This window comes from Eleutherodactylus coqui, chromosome 2 (genome assembly GCF_035609145.1).
Source record: "Eleutherodactylus coqui strain aEleCoq1 chromosome 2, aEleCoq1.hap1, whole genome shotgun sequence".
NCBI lineage: Eukaryota > Metazoa > Chordata > Amphibia > Anura > Eleutherodactylidae > Eleutherodactylus > Eleutherodactylus coqui.
This window is the reverse complement of record NC_089838.1, coordinates 136,456,097-136,472,692: the sequence shown is the minus strand read 5'-3', so window position 1 is coordinate 136,472,692 and position 16,596 is coordinate 136,456,097. Positions and strand designations below refer to the sequence as shown.

Sequence of the window (16,596 nt, the reverse complement as noted above, 5' to 3'; positions counted from 1 at the left end):
GCTTATCTGTAAAGCCCATCCCTGAAAAAGAATTCAGGTGTGCCAGTGGACCATTGTCTTCAATGGAGTCACCGGCAGCAGCAGCGGCTCCATTGAAGAGAATGCCTGCATTTTTATTCTTTTTTACACTAAAATCTTTCTTTTTCAGGTAAGGGCTTATATTTTTAAGCCCTTCCCGAAAATTCATCCCGCGCTCGCTGGCAGCCCATTGCTTTCAATGGAGCCGGCTGTATTGCCGGCTCCATTGAATTCAATGGGCTAACATCGTTCTGCTCTGCCACAAAGCAGAGGAGAACGATCGTTATGCTGACAGTGGGGGGGGGGGGGGGGGTCTCACTCTTGCCACTTTTGTGGCTTAATAGTGAGACCTCGGAGCCCGAAATGCAGCCCTGCATGTTGCTCCTCGCCTGCCCTATCCATTTCTGTGTTTTTTACATGACTTTGGTGATTTGCTAAGATTTTCACAAATGAAAACCTTAGCGGAGCACCAGTCATATACAAAAATGCTCGAGTCGCCCATTGACTTCAATGGGGTTCGTTACTCGAAACAAACTCTCGAGCATCACTGAAAGTTCAAATCGAGTAACGAGCACCCGAGCATTTTGGTGCTCGCTCATCTCTAGTTGCAACCAATTTTTTTACGCATGTGAAGCTGCCATAATTGATGCAATTTAAAAATACTATTGAAGTCAATGGGTGGAAAAAATCCCACCAATTTTATGCATCCATTGACTTGAATGGGTATTTCCAGTAAGAGATTCGCACCAGAATAGGTGACGCTGTAATTTTTTTTTTCCTACATGGAATACTGGTCTGTGAAAAATATAAAAGAACACGTATTTGAATACATAAATTGGGGCACATTTACCAATACTGTCTAAAAGTTCCACAGTGAAAACAAAGACCGTCTTACAGTATGCCAGATTTAATCACAGCTGGATAGTAAATCTGGCAAATTTAAAGACTGTCTAGTTTAATTTTATGCCACCTATTAGTTGCTTACTTTAGGCCACAAATTGAGCCAAAATTTTGGTGCAATTCACTGAAATTTTTGGCCCAATTTAGTCTGCGACCCTTTTTAGGAGAAGTCTGAAAAACTATCTGAAAGGGTCTAAAAACACATAGTAAATGTGGCGTAAAGACAGTTTTCTGGTGCAATTTGAGCCACAAGACTGTCATATTTTGAATAGTAAATCTGCCTTGTTGGCTTTAACGGGTCCGAGGTCTGTTAGTTTCAAACTCAAGACCGTTACAATTGTTTGCATGAATAAGTCCTTAATTTCATAACAGACGATTAGTAGGAGCTACAGTAATTGACCCGCATCTGTTTAAAAAGATTGAATTTGTATAGACAAACCTTTGCTGAAATTTTCTAGTTTGAAGTAGAAAACTAAAGTTTGAAACCATCTTGTAAAAACAGTTTTAGAAACAATTTTAAACTTTTTAATAATTTTAATATTGCAACAATGGCACTTTTCTATCCATCTAGAAACACTGACAGGGATGGAAACTTGTGAGACATGGAGACTGCCTCCATGTCACACATTAAATCCTGTGGTTCATTCCTATGCAGTTTTATGCATAGAAGACGAAAACCCAAGAAGGACGGGTAAAACCATTATGTGAAAGGAGCCTAAGGGTGCAGCTCAGAATGAGTGTGGGTGTTCTTGTAAGAGGCCATGTATGGCAGAGAAAGTACTGTACAAATTGCAGCAAAAAAAGTAAATTATAAAGTAGCATCTTCTGGATTTTTCTTGCTCCTTGTCATATTCAGACAAACATCGGTCTGTGGATCAATGCCAAAACTACTGCTCAGAGAAAAAGAAGGAAACAGGCTGCAAGAACACTTTCACTGAGGAATGAGATCACTTGTGACCCCAAGATTTCAATGCGGACTTCAGATGAATGACTGCGAGATACATACCAAGACTGTGTAAGTTCATTGTACATTTTCCAAAAATTGGACTTAAAATTGTCAAAATGGCAAACGTTGCTACTGATGAACAAAAAAGAGACGTCTACCACCGGCAGATGTGCATACCTTCTATGTTGGTTAAAATAGCAGGTAAAGGGCTGGAATCCAATTTCCTTATTCCAATACTTCTCCCACTGTAGAACATTCTCAGAATTTTTCTGGTTTTCCCGTTCACATGGAGGAATATAGGAACACTGTTGGAGCAAATGTAAAACACAAATAAATAATTCACCGTAGTGTAAGTAACGCAATACTATAACATAGGGTCAGTAATATGGTCAGCTACTACACTGGGAATCACAGCATTAAAACTTAAAAAAATCCAGCACATAAATATACGTTACATAATGTGCAAACCATATAAAATAAAAAATTCTCATAGCCCCCACCACTATAAGATTATTAGGTGCACAACCTTTTCGGGTCTCATGGCTACAGTCTTTGACTGCATCAGAATATAAAGGGCTATTCCCATTGGGGACATTTATGGGATATTGATAGTATATGCCATAAATGTCTGATGGATGGGGTGCCAATTTTTGGAAGGACAGGGGTCTGCTATTCTTCTTTTTAGCATGCATGCATTTCTTTGTCTCTATGGCTGACTGCCATACAAATCAGCCGTATGCAGCCCACATGTTGTACATGCCTATTTTAGTGAGTGTGGTGGCCTGTTAAGAGTAGTCATTTGAATGTGTCTAAGACCAGCTCTTTGTTTTCATTAAGGCCAAAAATAAATGGACAGGTTAGGGCTTACCTGTCCAGTTTAAATGCGCCTACCGGATAAGTGGAATCCGGTATGTCTGGCAGCAATTTACCCCTCATGCCTCCACAGAGATAACATCTCAGTAAGTGTCCTTTACAATCTATGTTCAGTGAAGCAGGTCATAATAGCAGGCTAGCGGTGGTAACTGACAGCTGATTCATTTTGCAGCCAGCTACACTTAGGTTCCTGATAAATCATCTAATATCGGTATGAGGACAAAAATTCAGTGGCTGAATAAAACAGCACCTAAAATTCGAACCATTTCTATTTGCCTGAGGAGATACACTTTCTATATTGCAATATTGTTCCCAGAGCGACATTTCCAATAAATCATTGAAATAAAAGAATCCTACAAAATCTGCTCATTTTATATGTGGGCCCATCTATAATGTCATATTTTATGTAATCCTAGTCCTTTTATGTGTTTGAAGCAGTCAGTAAGAGATAGTTGAGATAAGAGTAAGAAAGGTCATAAATACGTAAAAAATCCATTTACAAGGAGCTATACTTTCCTCGATAATACCAAAATGTGACATTAACTGCAAATCATAATATATATATATATACACACACACACTTATTATATACAGCATATTTTCACAGAGATTTATTAAACAATGTTAAAGAAGTAGTTTGGGACTTTTTTCCCCTATTTTTTGTATTGATGACATCAATAAATGATCGCTCGGATTCCCACCGATCAGCTGATTCCTGTGTCCGCTGCCACTGCAGTCAGTGCAGGAAGCAGAAGGCGCTGACCATAGTGCAGTGGCCCAGGTTAGTATTGCAGGCGCAACAGCACATCTATCTTTAAAGCTAATCAAAGCCTGAGAGAGCCTGTAGAAATACATTTGCGAGAGCTGTAGGTGTATGCATTTCACACTTCCACCTCCTATAACTCAGGCTGTACTGTGGCTAGAACTGCAATCCCAGTCTTGTTTTAAAGCAAAGCTTCTTCAAAACAGACAAAAAAAAACACCTCAGTGATCTTATTGGAGCGTAACCTGAGATATAGCCTTTAGTAGAAAGAACGTGTCTCATTCTTTCTTGGCTAATGAAGTGCCATCCTGCAAGGACATAAGAGTTATGTACTGGGCAGGGACAGAGTTAAAGTGTATCCATCATCAAAATTCAATGCCTGTTCCATTCCAAAAATGAAAATTCTTCCTCCCCTCAAATAAAAATGTCAGCAAATGTGATCAACTATTTTTATTTTTTGTTAATGCTCCAGCACTAGCCTGTTAATGGCCCAACTCCCCACAGGAACCGGGCATAAACTTGTTATAATCCCATTTCCAGCATCTCTCGCAACTGCCTCCACTCTCATAATGATAGATCTCACTAGAATTTGATGGTTCAATAAGGTAAAGAAAACCAAATAACCCCAGGAACCCACTGCACCCTATGAAATTTTCATAAGGAACGCATCATTTTCTTATGTATGGTCCGATACATTCGGGGGATTAACTTCTGCAATATTAGCATTTCAGTTTACTTATTTTACTACTGGTTATAGACAGCCATGCACATGGAGCCTTTATGCATTTTTCCCTGCCTTGTCTACTTAAATGCAGGATATGTACTTTTTCATTAGGTTTCCCTATCAGGCTTTTCTCTGCCTTGTGTAAATTCCATTTTTATTATTGATATTATTTTGCATGATCAATTAAAAAACAAACATACATGATAAAAGATCAGCACCTACTATGGTGCCCACGTGGTATACATGTTTATTCCTCAATAAAGATCTTTTTTATGAAGCTGGATTTTTCTCATGCATTTCTTGGAAGTTATAACTGCTGACTCGTGGCTATTTGTACTTCTTGGAGATCGTTTGGCAGTTCTCAAAGACAGCATAAATCCTGACCCACACCACATGTTTTCTGCATTTTCTTTTGTGATAGCCCATATACAGTTTGTCTTATTGAGAATATAGCGTAAACACCCACAGTGCAGAGATAAAGTGAGTGGACCCTTGAATTGAAAAACCTGTAGACTGAGACTTCCTGTTTTGTACAGCAGCTTCATGGGTCAGACAAAATGGACAGTAGGCAACTCACTAACTTATACAGGAGAATGTTCCAGGTATGCTCTGTGACTTGTGTAAGGGGCACTGTGCAGTTAGGGGGAGGAGGTGAGCTGTGACCATCACTTATTGTCACTGGTGGATCCTTGCCATCTATATATAGGTGTCACCTTTCACTGTAGGTGAATGGAGATAACTATGTACTTTCTCTACAGAACAAGAAGCATTAACCTATTAGACTACCGTAAGTGGCAAGATAGTGAAAATTGCAAGATATTGGGAATTTTTTAAATATACATAGGGACATGGAAGATTGAAAAAAAACGCATGAAAACTTGAATTAAACTATAGGTCATTTTCTGATGATACATGCCTTAGAAAAAGAGTTTATGCAATTTTAAGCTGCATTACTTAAATGGTATGAAAAGCTAGACTAATGTGTGATATTTCGCATTTTGCATTGTGAGCCCATCCTGATTCAGAGCCTAAATCCTCATCAGGATTGCCATTTTGTTCACAGATCCAATAAATTGCCCCTGTAAAACTGAAAGAGCATTTGAGACTTTTTCTAAAGCAGAAGAGGTTACAGTGTTAATGGAGCTAACAATGTCTAGCTTTTGCTGCTGTAATTAAAAGCCCAATAATATTACATCAAAAGTGAAGAAAAATGACGTATCAGTGCTTCAAACATAGCTGCAAGAATGGGCAGGAAACTTGAATTCCAGGCAACAGATTAAACTGTAGAAAGTGCCACTCAGGAGCATGGGATAACCGATTAACACCTTCAAGTGGTTATTAAGCAGGGCTCCAGATGGTGACCAAAATATGTTGCCAGTGCGCCTAAAATTTTGCAAATAGAGACAAGATTTTTCAATCTTTTCGCCATTTAGGGTGCGGGCAGACGAGCGCATAAACGGCGCGTTTTTGCGACCAAACGTATATATGTGACCATCTGAGGCAATGGTTTCGAATGTATTCGTTCACATGGGCGATTTTACGGCGCGTAAAAACGGCAATTCGAAAAAAAACGGAACATATGCGACCGAAATACGCGCCAACGCATATTCGATCGCCGAAAAGACCGTTTGCAAAGTAGGAACAAACGAAAATACGCTTTCTAGCTCTGGTCGTGATCGGTGAAAAACGATCGCTCAGGCGATTATACGTTGCGCTCGTGCGAACGTAAATACGCCTACGCTCGTCTGCCCGCACCCTTACAACTAACTCTGCCACCTGTTAAGGCTTACATTCTGAAGTAGGAGAATTTTTTCAACTTATTTTGTTTGGTAATGCAATTACAAATCATGAGAAGGTGACAGATATATGAAGGTGTAAGAACTTTAGAATCTTCCATAAAATTTCATATTAGTGGATTAAACAATATGCCATTAATAGCTGAGGTTTATTGTGCAGATGATATGATTAAAAGTATTTCACTGCTTTCTATAATTTACACCACAGCCAGTCTGATACAATCATAAGTGGCTATAAAACAGTATTTATGGCATTAACTATATAAACTAATCCCATACATTTTATATTTATATCTGAGTCATTATACGGTTGCTCATTATTTTAATTTATTTTTTTTTTACGTCTAGCAATCTTTGTCCTTATCTGCCTTATTCATTATGCTGAATTGTCTTTCAAGTTCTACCACCAATCATCTTCTTCGAGAAGCCCGACTTAGTCTTCTCTTCTCATATTAGTCTGTCCATGTAATGCTCTCTTCTGCTCTTTTTTAGTTGCCTTCTTTCCTTTTCTGCCGCTTGCTCTGTCTTCCTCCTACACACCTCCCTTTTATCTCCTTCTGTTCTCTACCTCCTCCCTTTCGCACAATCTACAGTTTTGAACCGGGTTCTTTGCTGCAATTCTTTGTAAACTTGTCTGGCTACTGCAGAATCAAGCAATACTCATATGCAGAGGCAAATCCTGATTTTCAGACATTTTTATCATTAAGCTGACTGTTCCTGGGCCAAATCTGCATGTCTAGCAATGTATGAGAATGCTGGGTTGATGATCTTCTTCCTAATTGTCAGAAGCTCACAATATCTCATGGTAGAGGTCCAATGACAAACAGCTACAGTATCTCTTGGTAAATCACTACCTACTGCTCACCAATTCACTGCAATCCTAGTGGGACTAAAAGGCCAATGGATTACTAAAATATAACCTAATAAGAGCATACGTAAAAGGGCGAATGCAACAGTTAGCCTGCTGAGCCGCTGAAATACTGTATTTGCAGAAATATACTGTTTAGCCTTATCAAGGTGAACATTGTGGTTATTTGCATAAAATTGGGCAGTCACTAGACTGAATGTCCCCAGCGGTCCTTCACCTTCTGTTTTCTCACCAAATCTTCATTGCCTATAATGTCTGATACTTATGCCCTCCAATTTGCTTAGTAGGAGAACTACTACCTCTTGATGATTTACTTTGGTTTAGGGGTGATTAAATATTTTTATGAGGTATTCTTACCTCGGGATGATGCAATGTACTATAGAGTAAAATTATTGAAGCTTAATTGTTCATTATTGACTTACAAAAAGCCGGCTGTGTCTGTTCACAACACTCTTCCTTCAGAAACCAACCATCTCTATGTATCACTTAAAGGGGTTGTACTAAAATAACTTTTATGATAGGTGATAAAAGTCTAATTGGTGGGTGTCTCACAACTAAGACTCCTACCAATTCCAAGAACAGGGGTCTCGTGTAACCCTCCTCTTCACCCAACCACAGTGATGTGGAGACTGAATGGGGGGAGACGGAAATTGACGAGCACAAACTCTTGGCCATCTCTATCAGCCCTATGGAAAATGAATAGAGCAGCGCTCCAGATGCGCTATCACCACTCCATTCAATCTGCTCCTCACTGTGGAAGGGGCAGGGGGCATGAGACCCCCACCGATCAGTCTTATCACCTGTCCAATGGAGAAGTGAAATAGTTTGTTTTTTTTAGTACAACCCCTTTAAGGGTTTTTTCCGTGACAGACTTATTGCATATTCAGTACATAAGTCATGAAGAAATACCAACCAAGTAGGTAGGGAATTCAAAAAGATTTTAATGGCTATTACACTTTTGAGTACTTTCAGATCAAATTTGTCAGAGTGAAATTATCAATTTTCTTTCCCTGTCTGTGTCATTGAGGGACACAGCAAGACCTTTGGCATAGCTCTTGCAACTAGAAGGTGGACACTAAGCAAAAAACAAAGTCAGTCCCTCCTACCAGCGTTACCCTTCCACAGGCAGTGAGCTGAATCAGTTTTATCTTAGTGTCCGTAGGAGGCCGACCTCCTCCTCTTCAGGTCTCCTGTCTTTTTCTATTTTACTTTATTATTTTTCCTTCTGCTCCAGCTGGGAATCAGGGATGAGCTAATTTCCCTGATTATCCCCAAGTGGGGAGGGAAACCACTCTTCCAAAAAGACAAAGTGGAATTAAGTAGCACTAACTACTCCGCATCCCGTCATAGGTGAACCACACCAGCAATGGCACCCTGGGCTCCACCAGTGTTCAAAACCGCACTACAAGTTCACGACTACTCTACGATGACATCCATCATCTGTCTCATTCTTCCCTTTCATAGGAGGAGTAATAGAGTGAAACTCTGCCCCTCTCAGGCCTCTGTTTATTTCATGACTACTTTATGATCATGATTGCCCAATCATAACAACCATCATCTGTCTCATTACTCTCTTCCATAGCAGGAGTACTTCTATTATTATGTGGCTCCGATGCACATTTATGACAAACAACATATGCTTTATCACCCCCTTCAACGTAGGAGTAACTGTACTGCTGTGATACTCGATATCAGCCATCTCTATGCAGGGGCGCATGGGAATCCTTGGTTTGCAGCCGGGGCACTCTCGCCCATGTTGGCAGAGGCAGCTTACAGGTCCCCATGTCATTGCAGCTAAAGAAACCCGATCCCTGCATTTCTTGCAGAGAATACAATTAAACAACAGCCTCATTTCCCTCCTTCTCCATAGGAATCAATGTCTTGCAATTAGTCTCTGTATCTGACATAATACAGAGATTCCAAGTATTGGGTTACCTCCTTATTCCTTCCCATAGGAGCAGTATTGTTTGCGCCCTGCCCTCTCTAACACACAGACTTATGCAGTGTATGCGCAGGTCAAGCAACATCATAAGCGCATCCAGCGGTATGTATGTCACATAATTAAGCAGTCACAGGCTGGTTCATTCCCCCTTCCCACCCCAGGAGTCATTATATCTATGGAATGGAGTATGAATTACGCAGAATATGAATTATATTACACCGTCACATTACTACTACAACTGCATTAATACTAGTCTCTAAATGCTAGCAGTCACTTCATGTCCTTCATGACGACGTAACTGTATTACTTACTAGAAGAGAAGGTAGCTACATGACCTACAGTACTATATGCCATAGGAAAGATTGTGGTTACTACTACTTTCTCGTAGTACTGTAGCACTGACACTTGCAGCATTCTCCTTCTCTGGCGCTGTTCGCTCTCCAATGGATCTCTGCTCCTCTAAGCACACAGATCCTGCCATGGCATCATCATCAGATAGGTTCTTGTTAAGCCCTCCCGATGCCAGAAATATCTAGTTTGTTTTCTGTTCTAGAGCACTTAAAGCTGATTGGAGCATTGGCCTCCTAGTTAACCGAGCACACACACAAACATCATTATGGCCATGTCTGAGACATTCCGGTAGATGATGGCAAACTACGTCCAACTTTACTTAGGTGCCTCAGCTTATATTCGGGTCGGCTTATACTCGAGTATATACGGTACATAAAAAGGTAAAACAAAATTACAGAATAAAATAGAAATATATACATAGAAAAAGGAAAATAATCGAAAGCTAACCAAAACCGTTGCCGTATGTAATCCCAAACTATACATATTATATATCAAAACGTCCAAAACAAAATGAGGAACCCTTTAATATAATTTGTTTTAGCGTAAATATACTAATTTTTTTTTTTTGTTAAACTATAAATGTTGGAATAAATTTTTTTTTTTACCTTTTTACACCAAATAAAACTAAAAAAACAGTAGTGAAAAGATATTAAAAACATAGCCTTATATGTCACAGAAAAAAGAACCCGCAGCAAAAATTAATTTTGGTAACTGAAGGGAAAAATAATAGGACAGTAAAACCAACACATGGGTAAAATCCCTAAAACATGTCTGGTCCTTGGGGTGGCTTCTAACAAGCATGTTTTTGTGCGTGCATACGCGCGCACAAAAACACGCTTCCATTAGAAACAATGCATTCCCTATGGTGTGTTCACATGTCCGTGTTTTACAGGTGTGTGCTTGTAAAGATAGGACACGCGTGCACCTTATGGGAATGCATGGGTGAGTGCTGCCTCTGATTGGCTAAGCGCAGGGACCAATCAGAGGCAGCTCTCAGCTGTCATTCAATAGCTGAGAACTGCCTCTGATTGGTCCCAGCACTGAGCCAATCAAAGGCAGCACTCACTCACCCATTTATAAATTCATGAATTGATGAGTGCTGCCTCTGACTGGCTGAGCACAGGGACCAATCAGAGTCAGCTCTCAGCTGTCATTCAATAGCTGAGAGCTGCCTCTCATTGGTGTGACAGCTGTGGTAGGGAATTCTTTATTCCCCGCAGGGATGAAGAATTCCTTTGCAGCATCTGTCACAGATGTGGCAGGTGCAGCAGGGAATTCTTTTTCCTCACAGGGATGAAGGAAACATCTGCCGCATGCAGCAGATGTGTTCTTCATCCCCGTGGGGGCACGGCAGCGGCGGACAGGTAAGGATTTTTTTTTTACACTAAAATTCTTGTTTTTCGGGGAAAAGCTTACATGTAAAGCTTTTCCCTGAAAAACAATTTAGGGGTGCCGGCAGACCATTGTCTTCAATGGAGCCGTCGGCAGCAGTCGCGGCTCCATTGAAGGCAATGCACAGACCTGCATTCACGCGTGTTTTTGCACGTACATGGGTCTGCACTTATGTACGCACCTATGTACGCACAAAAACGCACTCGTGTGAAGCCACCCTTAAGGTACAAAACAGCCTGGTCCTTAAGGGGTTAATTTTTCAAAATTATTTTCTGCTGCAATCTTCTGACAGCTATAACTTTTTAATATTTTCGTCGATCTAGTTCTGCGATGTCTCATTTTGTGCAGGACATCCTGTTGCTATCATTCTAGAGTACATATATTTTTCTGATAGCTTTTTATTACATTTTTTTTTGGAGATGGGATGATTAAAAACGCATTTTTGACGTTCTTTTTTTGGACAACGTTTACAGTGCAGGGTAAATAATGCATTACTTTGATAGATTGGACTTTTACAGACGTAGCGATACCAAATATGTACTTTTGTTTTAGTATTTAGATTCTTTAATTATAAATATGGCAAAAGGGCTTTCTTTTAAACTTTTATAGTTTTTTTAAAATATAATAATTAGTAAAAATGTATTAATCTTATTTTTATTTTGTTTTTAGTCCCCAGAGGGGACAACAACTTGCAATGCTTTGATCGCTCCTGCAGAATGATCGCTAATGCCGTATAATAGGTTGATATATAAAATGAGACAGCTCAGATTGGGCGAAAACGTGTGTATCTGGGTAAAGAACTGGCTCAGAGATAGAAAGCAGAGGGTGGTAATAAATGGCTCATACTCTGATTGGGCCACCGTCGCTAGTGGGGTGCCACAGGGCTCAGTATTAGGCCTCAGTCAGACGGGCGCTTTTTCGCGCGTTTTGCTCATGCGCATGCGTTTCGCGCATATATAGAACCAATAGTTCGCTATGATATCGGTCACATGTCCGCTTTTGCGAAAAATTATAGGACACGACGATTCGCAAATCGTGCCTATCTGCGTTCGCCATTTTAAGTGCGCACCAAAATCATTTTTTTCGCCGGTCAGACGAAGTTTCATGCTCATTTTGATGCGCACGGCGATTTTTCTCCGGTCAGACGGGCGTTTTGCAGCGACGATAAACGCGGCTAGGTGCAGATTTTTCCCGCGATTTTTCGCCTCCGGTCACGCGATTTGCGCATGCGCATCCGACATGCGATGGGCAAAACGCGCAAAAAAAAGCCCGTCTGACTGAGGCCTTAGGCCCAATTCTGTACAATATATTTATCAACAACCTGATAGAGGGACTGCACAGTAAAATATTGATATTTGCAGATAATAGAAAATTATACAGGTAATTAAATACAACAGAGGACAACGTACGGCTACAAAAAGACCTAGATGAACTGGGGGCTTGGGTAGAAAAATGGCAAATGAAGTTCAATGTTGATAAATGTAAGATTATGCACATGGGCAGGAGAAACGGATGTCACCTGTATACACTAAATGGGGTACTGATGGGGAAAAGTGACATGGAAAAAGACCTTTGGGTACTAGTGGACTGTAGACTTAACTGGAGCAACCAATGCCAGTCAGCTGCTGCAAAAGCTAACTCTTGGGGTGCATTAAAAGAGGTATAGGGGCGAAGGACGAGAACATTATTCTACCGCTATATAAGACATTCGTCAGGCCTCACATGGAATACTGCGTACAGTTCTGGACACTGGTGCTCGGGAAAGATGTTACAGTGCTGGAGGGGGTTCAAAGAAGGGCAACTAAATTAATAAATGGAATGAGAGATCTGGAATACCCAGAGAGGCTAACAAAATTAGGACTTTTCACCCTGGAAAAAAGACGGCTAAGAGGCGATCAAAAAACTATGTATAAACACATTAGGGGACAATACAAGGATCTCTCCCATGATCTGTTTATACCCAGGACTGCAACGGTAACAAGAGGGCATCCTCTAAATCTAGAAGAAAGCAGGTTTCATCACCGACATAGAAGGGGGTTCTTTACTGTAAGAGCAGTGAGACTGTGGAACTCTCTGCCTGAGGACATGGTGATGGCAAAATCCATAGAGGAGTTTAAGAGGGGACTAGACGTCTTTCTCGAGCGGAAGGATATTACAGGATATGAACATTAGGTGACCAGCGGGTTTGTAGTTCAGGGTCTCATATTTAGGTAGGAACTATCAAAGGTTGATCCAAGGATTATTCTGATTGCCATTATGAAGTCGGGAAGGAATTTTTCCCCCGAATGGTCTAATTGGCTTCTGCCTCTTGGGGTTTTTGCCTTCCTCTGGATCAACTAGGGGTTGAAACAGGCTGAACTAGATGGACATTGTCTTCATTCAGCCTAACATACTATGTTACTATGTAATGCAGCACATGGGCAGCGTATATCAGTAGGCAGTGAAAGTGCAGCCGATATACGCTCATGTGAATAAAGCCTAAAAGTCAATATTATCCCCTTAGTGACCAAGCCTGTTTGCGCCTTAATGACCCGGCCAAATTTTGGAAATCTGAGGGAATAACACCGTAAAGAGTTTGCATATCCAAGGGATTCTGACAATAGTTTTTCGGCACATATTGTACTTCATTTAGGTGGTAAAAATAGACCGATAGAATTTGTGTATATATATTAAAAGTGTCAAAATTGGGAACATTTTGAAAAAAATCGTCATTTTTCACATTTCAACTGCAATATCTCAAATATGGGCAAAATTAATATAGAAATTTTTGATAAGATATACTGTATATTCCGGCATATAAGTCGACCTTTTAACCCAAAAAAATCTGCTCTGCAGTCGGGGGTCGTCTTAAACGGCGGGTATACAGTGTCCAAAAAAAAACAGGAATCACCTCCCACGGCGTTCTGCGGCGTTGCTGCAGGCTGTCGCTCCCTCCTCCACCCTCCTCGTCGCCGACAGAGCATTGCTTTCTGGAGGCGGGGCTTGAAAGCCCCGCCTCCAGAAAACTAATGCTGTGATTGGCTAACTCGGCCGGCGTCAGCCAATCACAGCCATTCAATGACATCCCTGAATGGCTGTGATTGGCTAACGACGCCTGAGTTAGCCAATCACAGCCATTCAATTATGTCATTGAATGGCTGTGATTGGCTAACGCAGCGCCAGCTTTCATTGTCTGACGCTGCCTGAGTTAGCCAATCACAGCATTAGCTTTCTGGAGGCGGGGATTTCAAGCCCCGCCTCCAGAAAGCAATGCTCTGTCGGCGACGAGAAGGAGGGAGCGACAGCCTGCAGCAGCGCCGCAGAACGCCATGGGAGGTGAGTACTGTGGGTTTTTTTTCCTACACTGTATTCCCCGCGTATAAGGCGACAGTTGGGGGGTCATCTTATAAGCCCAGTCGCCTTATACGCCGGAATATATACGGTATATTTCTTTATGTTTACTTTATTCTGGGCGCACATTGGAAAAACTTTCATTTTTTTAACCATTTAGGAGACGTACAAATTTAACATTAATTATTAACATTTTAAGGAACACTTTGTTTTCCTACACCAAGCCAAGATTGCAAAGGCTCATAGGTGTCAGAATGATAGATCCCCCCACAAATGACTCCATTTTAAAAACTATACCTCTTAATGTATTCACTGAGGGGTGTCTTGAGTATTTTACCCCACAGTTTCTTTTCAGGAGTCAATGCAATTTAGAGAAGAAAAAATTAAATTTCATATTTTTGCAAATACGTCCTGTGTTCTGAAACATACCCCGTTGTGGTCTTAATCTTTTGTCCGTATGTACAGCCGGGCCCAAAACGAAAGGAGCAGACATTTTGCTTGAAGGTAATTCAGGCCCCATAGTTCACTTGTAGAGCCCTTGAGCTGCCAAAACGATAGAGTACTGCCACAAATGACCCCATTTTGGAAACAAGACCCCTTAACAAATTCATCTAGGCATGTACTGTGTATTTTTGGCAATTGTGTCATTTGAAAAATATTTTTTTTTATAGCACACATATGATTGAAGACTTTCACCCCAAAATGGATACCCCATTTGTCCTGTGTTTAGAAACATACCCATTATGGCTCTAATCTTCTGTCCGGATGCACAACGGGGCCCAAATAGTACAGAGCATCATACTTTAACTTTTACGTAATCACTATTATCCATTAAATAAGCTCTCGGTTACCTTCAGTAGCCAGGACCAAGGAGTTTTTAAATTTCCTGGGCCCTCCCCAGCTTCTGCGCTTGTGTCCCCCATCTTGGCGACGTGCACATGTGCCAAAGCTGGGGAAATGTCCAAAGATAAGGTTTCCATCTGGGGACATCACCGGTGGCCTTAGTAAAGTAATTTCACCTCCCATCACGGTTCAGATCCGTGACGGGAGGTGAAACTTTAGCTTTTTTTAAACTTTTACATGATAGTCGTTATTCATTGGATAATGGCGGTCACGTGACCAATAACCGTGTACTGCGGACCCCCGTGAGATCTCTAGGCTCTCGGGTACATTTAGTAGCCAGGTGCGGGGAGATTATAAATTACCCCGGTAATCTGTGGCTTTTGCGCATGTGTCCACCAAATTGGCGACGGGCGCGTGCGCAGAATCCAGGGTGAGGTCCGAGGATAAATCCGGAGGCCTTAGGTATCTAATTTCATCTCCCCTCACAGATAGAATCCAGGAAAGGAGATGAAACAATTTTAATTTTTTTTTACATTTTTTTCAACTTTTACATTATTGCTGTTATCTATTGAATAGCAGCGATCGTGTGTCTGGGAACCGCATACAGCAGCTCCCGGTCACAGCTCCCTGCTCTTGGCTACTCATACTAGCCAGAAGCAGGGAGTTTTTAAATTTCCTGGGCCTCCCGGTCCTCTGCGCATGTGCATGGCGTAATGACAACTGGCGCGCATGTGCAGACGCCGATGTCAGGTCCTGCAGGACCAGAATGCCGGGGGACATCCCGGAGGGTGGAGGGGTAAGTATCCCCAGCTCCCCCTACGGATCCAACCCGCAAGAGGAGCTGAAACTTTAACTTTTTTTAACTTTACATTCACTTTAATGCGTGACCAGGGGAGGGGGGGCCCGCAGCTGGGAATGACAGCTCCGGGATGGCCAGCTGTCATGTCCAGGGCCTGCAGGGCTTTAATACCTAGAGGAAGCATGTTTTTACGTCTGGTGTCAGGTCCTGCAGAACCAGAATGCCGGGGGACATCCAGGAGGGCGGGGGTGAGTATCCCCAGCTCCCCTTACGGATCCAATCCATAAGGGGAGCTGAAAGTTTAACTTTTATTTGCTTTACATTACTTTACATTTACTTTAATAAAGGGGGAGGGCTGCAGCCAGGGATGACAGCTCCGGGATGGTCAGCTGTCATGTCCGGGGCCTGCAGGGCTTTAATCCCCAGAGGAAGCATGTTTTTATGTCCTCAGGGATTAAAGCCCAGTAGGCCAGGACGTAAAAGCACTATGGGCTGGTCACTAAGGGGTTAAAGTGTAACTAATCTTCCATATGACTGACTTTTTTTTAGTAGTTTTGTCCTTCTGTAGGCTCAATTTCTAATTGTCAGTTTTTCCCACTCCATCTTTCCATAGCATACCCTGAAAAGCAGCACCAAACATAGAAAACACTATACAGTAATGCCAAGCAGTGTAGACGTGCCTCAGCTTTGTGGCTCTCTGCCTTTGTCTGCCTCCTCCTCCTCCTTTTTTCATAGACTCCTATGGGCTGAATCTGTAAGGCTTTGTTTAGATGGGAAGGATATGCTGCGGAATGTCCGCTGTAGAATTTCCGGTGTACAATCCGCAGGGTTTTGAAATTTAAGCTAAATGAATGATTTTTATGGATTTTTCGACTACATGACTAGCGGATATTTGTGGAGCGGATTTTAGTGTTGCGGAAATGCAGAGTTTAACACATCTTTTTCTTAAGTTCCTGTAGCAGAATTTAACATAGAAAAATATAGTAACAGAGGAAAATCTGCATAAATGAATGGAGAGCAAATTTAAAAAAATTGTACTAAAATCCATACA

General features: G+C 41.4%; 1 protein-coding gene across 1 annotated transcript in view; it reads right to left on the bottom strand.

The window, feature by feature from the left end:
• KCNMB4 (potassium calcium-activated channel subfamily M regulatory beta subunit 4) overlaps nt 1-16,596 on the bottom strand; it is a 66,812-nt gene that overhangs the window by 33,693 nt on the left and 16,523 nt on the right. Inside the window, exon 2 of the mRNA XM_066589872.1 lies at nt 2,042-2,169. Within this exon, the coding sequence (XP_066445969.1) occupies nt 2,042-2,169 (128 nt within the window). The remainder of the gene's footprint in view (nt 1-2,041; nt 2,170-16,596) is intronic.